Consider the following 10,747-nt stretch of genomic DNA (forward strand, 5'->3'; position numbering starts at 1 on the left):
ACTGGAGCTACAGCTGCTGCCTGCACCTGACTTTTCTCCCCACCTGCAATCTAGAAACCCCCATTCCCCCTGCTGCTTATCCTTGCTCCAGTGCTTTGGGCTACATCCCTGTTCCAGCCTGGGACATGGAACACATGCTTGCTCCATCCCAAGCTCATCCAAGGAGCAGCAGCTGTGATATGGCAACTCTGACCCTAGCAGAGGTTGTGGGGAGGGAAAGATGGGGGGGAAGAAGGTGGAGGGCTCAGGGCAAGTGGTGTGGGGTACAGGTGGCAGAGGGAAAGGTGCAGGGGGGCAAGGGTCAAGAATATGATCCCTCTACCACCTGTCTCCCACTGCCGACCTCCCCACTATCCCGCCACCACCTTCCCCCCACTGCCTGCCCCCCTACCACTTCCCGACACCTACCCCCCCACCGCTTTCCCCAGTGCTGCAGATGACCCCCCATAACTAGATTCTATACATGGAAAATTATTGCTGGGGGCATCTTAAATTTGGGATCATCTTGGATTTGGGTAAATACGGTAAATATACCATATACATAGGGTGATATCCCCCAGTATAAAATTTATTTACATATATAAAATATGTTATGTCACTGAAATCATTTCACTTTCACCTAATATGAGAAGGGAAAAGAATAGATGGACATGGGAAGATCAGAAGTTGAAAGGGAACAATTTCATTTAAACTGGATACTAGGTGACACCCACTTAGTTTTATTCTGAATCCCTGCATTCTCCGTGGTTGGCATAAAACTATAGCCCTACTGAGTATCCACCATGTAGGGCTGGATAAGGATTCCTCCCTCCCCACACCTTTTCCACCTGTTGGTTCCCCCCAGGACCAGGACTGTGCAATAATCAATTTTTTGGCTCAACTATTGAACCAAAAGGTCAAGAAACAAATAATCCAGATCGAACCAAAGTAATCTTCATCTATTTGTTTTCATCACCAAAACCTAAACTTGTCATGTCGTGTTGAATACAATATTCCATTAGACATGAAACAAAATGTCTTATTTTGGATACACATAAAAAAGCAAATGTAAATCAAGGCTGAATTCACAAAACAGGAGAAGTGTATCTTTTTTCACAATATGCTAGTGGTTAGGTCACATACCCAAGATGAAGGGCCCAAATTTAATTTAAGTTCTTAAGCTTTCACTGGAATAAGTACTGGAATGATCCCCAGGGGCGTGTCCACACATGCAAGCACATGAGCTTGCAGCAGCTCAAATAGAAGCACTGAAAATTTGAGCTGGGGCTTTTTGCCTCAGCACATGTGCCCAGACATGCACATGTGCTCTCAGGAGCTTCTGGGGCCCAGCCAGTTGGTGCCTGAGGACAGTACCCATTATGCCAGCTGGACTGCTGAAGCAGCCCTGAGGGTTCCCTGCAGCCTCTACCCACTGCAGCAGTCTGGCAGTGGGGGCTGCTGCCTGGCTGTGACCTGCTGCACACCTGTAGACCCAGATGGGGATTGCACAGCCAGTAGAGACATCTGCCCCTCTGGGCCAGCTGCCAGTGGGCTGTTGGTGCAGAGTTGGCTTTTGTGGTACTACTGCCATGTATGCCCTCTGCCCAGCAATTTTCCCTCTAAGGAGTAGCGGTCCGTGAGCGTGCCACTTCAGTCCTGCCTCCCCTTTTTGGTGTGGTCCGCTGGTAAGTGTCCCACAGTAAGTGTCCAGGTGGGAATGGGCAGGGTTCGGCCACCACCCTTCTCCATGCTAACTGCTGCCCCGAGCAGTGTAGTAGAGTGCTGTGGGGCAGCCATGGCCCAGACACAATCAATTGATAGAACTGAAAGGAGGCACCGGAGCTGGCATGGGACACTTACTGAAGGTAAGTTCCTCGCTTCTCAACACAGGGAAGGCAGCAGCTCCATCCCGAGGTGAGGCAAGGCAGGGATGGGGGCTGGGGACTGGCACAGGCTCTGCCAGCTCCGGGGAACTGCTCTACTCCCCAGCCCTAACACCATGTGCCTCCTTGCTCCCCGAGGTGATGCAGGGATGCGGAGAAGTTCCCTGGAGCCAGCAAAGCCCATGCCAGGCCCCAGCCCCAGCCCCTGTTCCTGTCTTGCCCCACCTTGGGGAGATGCCACTGCCTGCCTTGCATGAGGAGTGAGGAGCTTACCTTCGGTAAGTGTCCCACGCCAGCCCCGCTGCCTCCATCACACTCCACGCCCAGCTCCTCTCTGGGAAGCTGCAGCCCAGCTCTTCTCCAGGCGGGTGCACGGCATTAAAAAGTTAGTGTGCAGAAAGATTTTTTATTGTGTGCGGCCGCGCACGCGTGCAGCTTAGAGGGAACCTTGCTGCCCAGCCATCAGGGCAGCTATCGCCCGGAAGATGTTCTCAGTGTGGTGGCCTACTTTGAACTGTCAAAGCATGTCCTCCCAGCCCCAATTGGCCAGGAGGTCAGCCACCTCCAGCTGGGTACAAGGTGCCAGCCCTGAGCAGGCTCTTCTGCCTGGATCTTGCCACTAGCCTCCCTAGCAGGAATTCTGGTGTTCCCTATTTGAACACTGAGAAATCCCTGATAAAAACAAAAAATCCCCAAATCACTCTGTAAAATACCCCAACATCCATGTTCCTCCACAGGAAAAGAAAGGCCACTATATATAGAGATAGAGCGAGTGAGAGACAGAGAGGCAGTGATCAGTTGGGCAATGTTTTATTAATATATCTACAGTGCTAAAGCAATTTGGAAGCTTACCAGTGTCTTTATCATCATAATAAAATGGATTCTAAATACCTATATGTTTTGCTGTTTGCCTTTGGTTTTCTTACCATAGAGAAGTTAGAACTCCCTGTGACCCCTTCACTAACCAGGATGTGGGGACAGCCGCCCCTGCAGCCACAGCTCCTGCCAACAGGTCTCATCCTGTCTGGTACCTGGGCACACAGGGTATGTGCTGCGGGGAGGTTTCCAGGAAGGAGGTGGGAAGGGGCATTGGGGGATGTGGGTGGCTGTGGGGGGATATGGGGGGCTATGAGGTGTGTGGGTAGGTGTGGGTGGATTGTGGAGGGACTGTGGGGAGAGGGTGCTCAGGAGGGGTGGATCCCCTGCCCCTTGCAGGGTGAAGCCCCCCTGCACAGCTCACAGACTGCCCCCCACAGGGGCCACATCCCCCCCAACAGGGGTTACAGCCCCCCAGCAGGGTCCACATGTCCCACCCCCATGTGGTCCCCCAGCCCCCTGGATTGCTGCCCCACCTGGCACCAGCCTCCTGCCACTTTAAAAAGTAAAGAAAAAAAAATCCTCATACACCCTGGCAGTAGCAGGGGTTGTGGGGGCTCCGGGGCCTTGTGGCAGAGTCCCCCCGTGTAGCATGGGGCGGGGGGGGCAGCAGAGCCTGGGCCTGGCCACCTGGCACCTGACCTGCTACTGTCCCTTTGGGTGGGTGCGGCTAGGGTTAGCTGGAGCCACTGCGGCTGTCATCTGGGCCCTGTGCTGCATGTGGAGGGGGCTCTGCCATGAAGCCCCAGTAACCCTGACAGCAGCTCCTACTGCCGGTGAGCTCGGGCTTTTTTTTTTTTTAATTGCAGGGATGCTGGGGCCAGGCAGGGCAGTGATTGGAGGGCTCAGGGGGCCAGTCAGGGGATGGGTCCAGGCGGGGCAGCCATCAGGGGACGGGGGCTGAGGGAGTGGGCATGGCCGGTGGGAGTTCCCCAATGGTCTCCTACCCCCTCCTCTAGCCCCCCTACCCCTTACTTACTGGCAGGAGCCCAGGTCCAGCTTCCTGTGGCTGGCACACTGCCTGCCCCACACGGGCAGGCAGTGTGCTTCAGCACTGGGGTGAGGGGCAACCATAGAGATGCTCTGGCTGGCTACCACAGCATCTCTGTGGAGGACCCAGCCTCTGGTTGCCTCAGGGCACTATCTGGGACTGTGCCCTGCCCCGCTTTTTCACCTGCGGTACCCACGGATATCCAGGGATCTAATTTTGCCTGCGTGCTGCAAATTTGCAGCATGGGGAACGTTTTTTCGTTCCTGTACATGCCTCTTGCAGCATCTGAAAGCCCTTTGAGATGCTGCAAGGAGGCACATGTGTGCTTGTCTGGATGTGCCCCATGTTTCCCTCTTCCAGGAGGTATCTTAGGGTGCCTATACATGTGCTTGGAAGTGGGAAGGAGTTTTAATTACAGCAGTTTCTGAATAGTTGTTCTAATTAAAATGCCACAGTGTCATGTGTATTAAGCCCCTGCACATTTAAAAATGGCTGTGGGATGCTTTATCTAAACCTCATTTGATAATGTTTAGTTAAAGTGCCCCATGGACATTTTTAAATGCTCAAGAGCTTAATACATGTGATGCTGTGGTGACGCTGCAGCATCCTAATTAGAGCATGGAGCAGACTTGATTAATCAAGAATTAATTGGAATATGTTAATTAGAATGCACTGGAACATGCGCATAGGCAGCCTTACTGGTCAAGCTAGGGAGTCAAGCTGTAGGAGTTCCAGCTCAGAGTACTCTATAGCCTGCTGGTTAGGATGCTCAGCTGCGAGACCAGGGACAAGAGATCCAATAATGTTAATCTTGGTATAATTTTGAGGGATGAATTCTGGTTTACCTCTAGTATCCATATTTGATTGTTTAAAGTATATTCATAGAATCCAATCCTTTGTGCTTTATGCTTCTGTTTTGAATGGAGCAAGAAAATGCACTTTGCATTTTCAATAGAGTAAATTGTCTATACTCTAAACACCTAAATATTCCTTGGAAAAATCAAAGGCATTTTAAGTGAATGAAGAATAGAGTTCTATAACTTTAATTCTCAACATGTAAAACCACTGTAAATGAAGCATAACATATCGCAGCATTTTAAAAATAGACCTTTAAATAATAGAATCAATGCTGTGTTTTAAATTCATGTACAGCCAAAATTAAGGGTTTTTTATTGTACCGTTGTAGCATGTAATAATGCTTTCAGTTGATTTAATGTAATGTATTTAGTTTCCAATGAGAACAAATAGTAATTACCATGTGTCTGGAGTTAATTATTACTTGTGATAGAACTTCTGCAGATTTAAGGAAAGATTCTTAGCTAGTGAAGTTAATGTAGGTCCACCAACTTGAATGGATCCATGTTGACTGCCTACTGAGAATCTGACCCAGAGATCTTTCAACTCCCCACATAAATCTGATGTTTTCTGAAAGACTTAATAGAATAATAAGGTAAATGTTTTCTCCTATTCTTCTTAAATTATAATAAATATCACTTTTCATACCTTTTTCAGGTTTGTTAAAGAACTTCTTGAAAAGAAAGTAAGTAGGCTTGCATTTTAAAAACATAAGACACATTCTGCATTTTGTACATACATTTTTCCCATGCACTGTATCAAATGGAAAAAAAAGAGTTCTCCCTAGCATGCATTCATTTCTGTAAAAGATTTACCAGTGTATAACCTTGTTAATCCTCTGATAAGTCATTAACTACTGACCTTTCAGGATATTATAAAAAAATAAAAATGTAATGAATTTCCTGTAAAAAGTGATCAAGTGAATTCTGGATCTGGATTTAGGACAACTGGTCTAATATTGGCAAATATTTCTGTATACTGTACCTTCACTACTATTTATTCAGAGCACTGGAGAATAATGTACTTTTAAAAAGTAAACTTTACTTCTTAAAAAGTTAGCCTGCTTCTACGAAGTATGGTTCCCCAGTCTTAGAAATAAATATTTAATCATTTTAATGTTAATAAACTGTAAGGATAAATTTTTGGTTTATTTCAGAAAATAAATGTCTTAATATAACTTCAGAATAATGTCCTTACTCTAGAGTTCATTTAATAAATCCTTTTACATGAATGTTGTGGATCACTTCATTCCTATCCATGAAGGAATTTCCAAAGAAATTCTGGAGATAAATGGCCATTCTATCTTTAGTGGTTTAATTTGTTTGACACTTGTCACATTTTTCAAGAATAGGTGCTTAAAATTAGGTTCTTAAATTCATATTTATTATCTGCATAACTGACCTGATTTTCAAAAGCCGTGAGCACTATGCAAATAAAGAGTAAGCTAAGGAGGCTGCAAGCTAAAATACCACATTCTCTCATAAGCAGCAGGCTTACTTCATCTCTCATTGCTGCTTCCAGTTTAGAAGCTCTGCTTCATGCAGTCCCTTCACAGCATCTGATGAAGTAAGCCTGCTGCTTATGAAAGCTTATCCTATGCTTCTCTTGATTTAGTTAGTCTATAAAGTTGCAAATCTACCCTCCCTTCTGCTTGAGGAAATATTGTCAAGAAAAGATCTTCACAGGTCACTGTAAAATAATTTACAGGGGAAAAAAAATGATGGTCTCTTCCTGTGACAAGGAAAGTCATAATAAACAACAACAGTTACAATGACAACACATATAAATATAATAATAAAAATAGTAATAATATATATGACTGTATAGTGATTTATTCACAGAAGTAAAAGATGATACAGAGCAATACACACCAAAGTTTGTTGCTTTTTTGCTGAGTATTATGTAAGTTTGTGGTTCAGGGTATATTTGCTATGGTGTACAGATGCTTACGTATAATCTAATATATGTCATTTGAATACTTCCAGTATCCAAGGGTACATCCCATAGTGACACCTCGTTTTGGACCTTCCTGCACTGAAGAGTTGCTGTGTTCACTTGGTAACTTAGCGGAAGCTCACGATATCTATGTGCAGGTAAGATTTTGTGACTTCTCCAGTAACTATTTTTAGGGCAAGATAACCCAGAAAGCATGCCATTTTCATAAGGGATCAATATCAAATTATTTGTCTGATAATATCTAGTTCATCAAAGCATGTAACCCACATACTTAACTGTCTTTGAATTTCTCTGAAATGTCAGCTCAGTGCAATATTCAGCACTGGGACCAAGCAGGCTCATCACTGGAACATTGAATGCGTCTACATGAGACTCTTAATGAGCAGTAGACTAATTCTACTGTGCATTAGCATGCCCAGCAAAAACCGTGCTAATATGCTAATAGGCAGTAGTATTGGTCTACTGCTCATTAAGTGTCACATAAAGAGTGTGCGATCACGCTAATGCACAGTATGGTAACCTACTGCAAGTGTATTTAGTACTTGATTATAAAAGTACTAAATTTTAATTCGCAGTAGGCACTGTGCATTAATGAACACGTAGATGTGCCCACTGTGTGCTAGAATAAATGCCTAGTTAGTGCATGAGGGAAGTACATGGGAGACCATACCTAATTGCTATAGGTTAGAGCAGCCTACAGGCTGTTCTAATCCATACCAGGGCTGTCACAAATACAACTGTGTGTGGAGACCTGGAGGGTTACAACCATCTTCCTCATTGCTCCTGCACAAAATAAATCTCAGCAGAGAACAGAATATGAGCCTTTGTATTCAAAGCATCATGTCTGAACCTCATTAACATAGAAGTGCATCTTACTATGTCATTAAGTTGCAGTTTCAAAGTGCCTTTTAAAAGCTACAGCTGTGTTAAAATGGGGAGAGGCTTTTTGGTTACATAATCCTAATCCTAATTACATACTTTATTAGAATTACCCTACTGTGGGGTTATTTAACATTGCATGATGGGGCATTTGGATATATTAGAAATGTATACTCCAGCAGACAGCACATAATAAGTCAGATTCTCAGGTGAAGCTGAGGGAGGAAGGTGTGCTTACTCCATCTGAGGACAATCTTGGGCAACAATTCAGAACTGGTACCTCACCCTTTCAACTCCAGGTCGTAAATGCTGCTTTAACATTTGCCAGTCCCCTATGACATCTGGGGTGTATTATGGTATTTGGGATCAATGTACTGCGATGTCCAGCCACACACCCCAATCTTTTGTCCGATGTAGGAAAAGAGGGTAAACAGAAGCTGGTATGACAGCTTTGTGCTACCTAAGGATCTTTTCTACAGAGTGAGTCTCCAGGTACTGAATTCACAGAATTGCTTTGCAGCAGTGGAATAATCCAAAGTGGGCACATCTACACATTCATTAATGCACTTTTGCTACTGTGCATTAAATTTAGTACCTCTGGGCAATTTTACACATGCAAGTGCTGCAGTGCGAGGTGCTTTGAAAAGCGCCTGGTGCTGCAACGCTTGCAGTTGTATAAGCGGCAAAATGAGCATCAGCACTGAGAAAATGGTGCCAGCGCGCTTTTGAACTAAAACACATGGGAGGGGATTTTTTTCAAAAGCGCACTGCTGCCATTTTCTGCACTCTGACACACATTTTGCCACTTATACAACTGCATGCAGCGCAGTGCAGTTTGCCTCAGCTCACGTGCAGAGCGTACTTGATTAATCGAGTCTGCTCTTAAGTGGTGGATCTCCAGTGCATTGTGGGACAGAAAAGGATGTGTATAAATGCTCTCTAATGTGAGATACTAACTAAATGCACAGTAGGCTGCACTAATGTGCAGTAGCAAAAGCACACTTTTTTTTAGTGATGCTTAATGCGCGGTAACCTAATTTTACTGCACATTAGTCTGGTAGCATGATTTTTGCCATGATGCTCTAATGTGCAGTAAGATAGGCTACTGCACATTAAAGCACATGTGTAGACATGTCCAGTGTCTGCTTATCATAATTTTATTGTAAATCAGTTTTTGTAGGGACATGTGTAGTCAATTTTTAATTTGTTGTTGTTTACAGTAAATAAGTACTCACGATTGTATATTTTTCCTTACAGAGTCACATCAGTGAGACAGAAGGAGAAATGAAACTTGTGGAGGAAATGTTTCCTACTTATAAAAATTACACTGATTTATATGACAAAAACAAGCTACTTACAAGCAAGGTAGTGTTAAGGAACCCTCCATAGCTTAAGTTATGAGATTTTTCAATACAGAAAAAATAATGGTGACTTGTATTTGCCACCTACATGCTTGAAAAAGAAATCTATTGCTGTACAGTCAAGAAGATGCAGTAATATCTGAGAGATGATGGAAACATGAATTGCTATAATGCAATTATGTTAATGGAAAATAAAAGCATTGGAACTTGTGATATACTGGAACTCTGCTCAGTGCTCTTTGACAAGAAAGGAAGGATAAAGACTGGGTCTGGCTTTTAACAGCCCAGTTGAAAACTGGGAATAGCAAGGGGACAAGAGCAAACTATGTAGAATCACTTAGGCAGCACTGAAGCCACAGGGAAGTTTCCAGGCACCTAGTATTCAGCTTTCCTGCCCCTTTGCACTGCTTGAGAGTTTGACCTAGTGACTGGTGTATGATTAAATTAATTTTAAAATGTTGTAGGTGGTGCAGACAGATTTATTTTTGGGCGAGTAGCAGATGTGCTATTTCACGATGCATGCATGTCAATATAAAAAGTATTAAAAAAAAAGAGTGGTAATATAAAAACTCTAGGTTTTCACACATGTGAGCTGTGCAGTGTTCCTTAAAATATACTTTAGGGCTGCTGTATCAGTTGTTGCCATATCAGTGAATACAGTTGTACTATTTAGTGGCAATATCAGATTTTTATTAGCAGAAACATTTTTAGGGAGGAATATACATTATATGCATTACTTAATTTTAAAATCAGTTTGAAAATGTTAGGGAGAGATTTTTTTCAAAGGCATAACGGGCAATTAGAGAGTGAATGGGACTAAACCTCCATTTTAAAATCTTCCACACATTTAAAAAATGCATCTTTTTTGGCCGATCAATATAAATGATATGTTTATATATGATGTTCTAAAACAGCAATATGACTATTATACACTTGTATACCCAAAATTATGCCAAACACTTTTTCAAAAATACCCCGGTTATTTGGGGAAAGGAAGAGGTATTTATCTTTTGATATATCCGGCTGCTTATCTAAGAGTAATAGGTTTATATCCCCCTAAACAACATGATCCTATGCCTGTTAGGCTTTGTATGTCTTGTATGCTGAAAACTTATACAAGTCCAATGACTGAAAAAAGAAACATCATTCTTACAATTAATTTCCACAGCAGTGGTATTCACCCCCAGGCTCCAGAACTGCCCAGCTAGCATGCTCAGAGCTCATGGTACACATGGAGCTTCTAGCTGGAGCTGTGCTGACATGCCAGTGACCTCAAAATAATTAATGCACGTATGCAGGGGTTTAGATTGTAGCCGTGTTGGTCTAAGGACATAGGCAAACAAGGTTCCTTGGGTGAATTTGATATCTTTTATTAGACCAACCCAAATGGTTGGAGAATAGTTATTAAGCAAGCTTTCGGGTTCAAAAACCCTTCGTCAGGCTAAGGAAGCTTCAGCAGTTGGTGTGTGCTCTTCCTGGATGGAATGAAAAGTAAAGAAGCCAGGGGCTGGGCTGGGCTGGGCTGGGGAGTCAGTTGCCAGGCAGATTATAATGTATCAAAAATCCAATGTCTATGTTTAGTCCATGATCTCTAGTATCCAGCAGGTTGATGAAATGGAGCTCATAGGCTCGTCTCTGGGAAGTGTTGTGTAAGTTTCCCTTGAGGATCAGGACTGAGAGATTGGAGAGAGAGTGGCCCTCCTGTGAGAAATGTGCCCCCACCGGTAATTGGGTGTTTCTGTCTTTGATGGATTTCCGGTGTGCGTTCATTCTGGTGCGCAGTTGTTGTCTGGTCTCTCCTACATATCTTCCATCAGGGCATTTGGTGCATTGGATGAGGTATACTACATTCCTGGAGATGCAGCTGTAAGATCCTGGGATGCTGATGGCTCTGTTGTGGGGTGTAGGAATAGTGGGGTTGGTGGAGATGTGTTGGCAGGTTTTGCATTTCTTGTCCTGGCACGATC

General features: G+C 44.0%; 1 protein-coding gene across 4 annotated transcripts in view; it reads left to right on the forward strand.

Annotated features, from left to right (window-relative positions):
* The window catches only part of GDA (guanine deaminase), a 72,099-nt gene that overhangs the window by 47,870 nt on the left and 13,482 nt on the right, over positions 1-10,747 (forward strand). For all 4 annotated transcript variants that reach the window (XM_014520066.2, XM_025204455.1, XM_025204457.1 and 1 more), the window contains 3 exons: positions 5,242-5,269; positions 6,570-6,677; positions 8,677-8,784. In XM_014520066.2, the coding sequence (XP_014375552.1) occupies positions 5,242-5,269; positions 6,570-6,677; positions 8,677-8,784 (244 nt within the window). The remainder of the gene's footprint in view (positions 1-5,241; positions 5,270-6,569; positions 6,678-8,676; positions 8,785-10,747) is intronic.

Source organism: Alligator sinensis, unplaced genomic scaffold (assembly GCF_000455745.1).
Source record: "Alligator sinensis unplaced genomic scaffold, ASM45574v1 scaffold308_2, whole genome shotgun sequence".
Taxonomy (NCBI): Eukaryota; Metazoa; Chordata; order Crocodylia; family Alligatoridae; genus Alligator; species Alligator sinensis.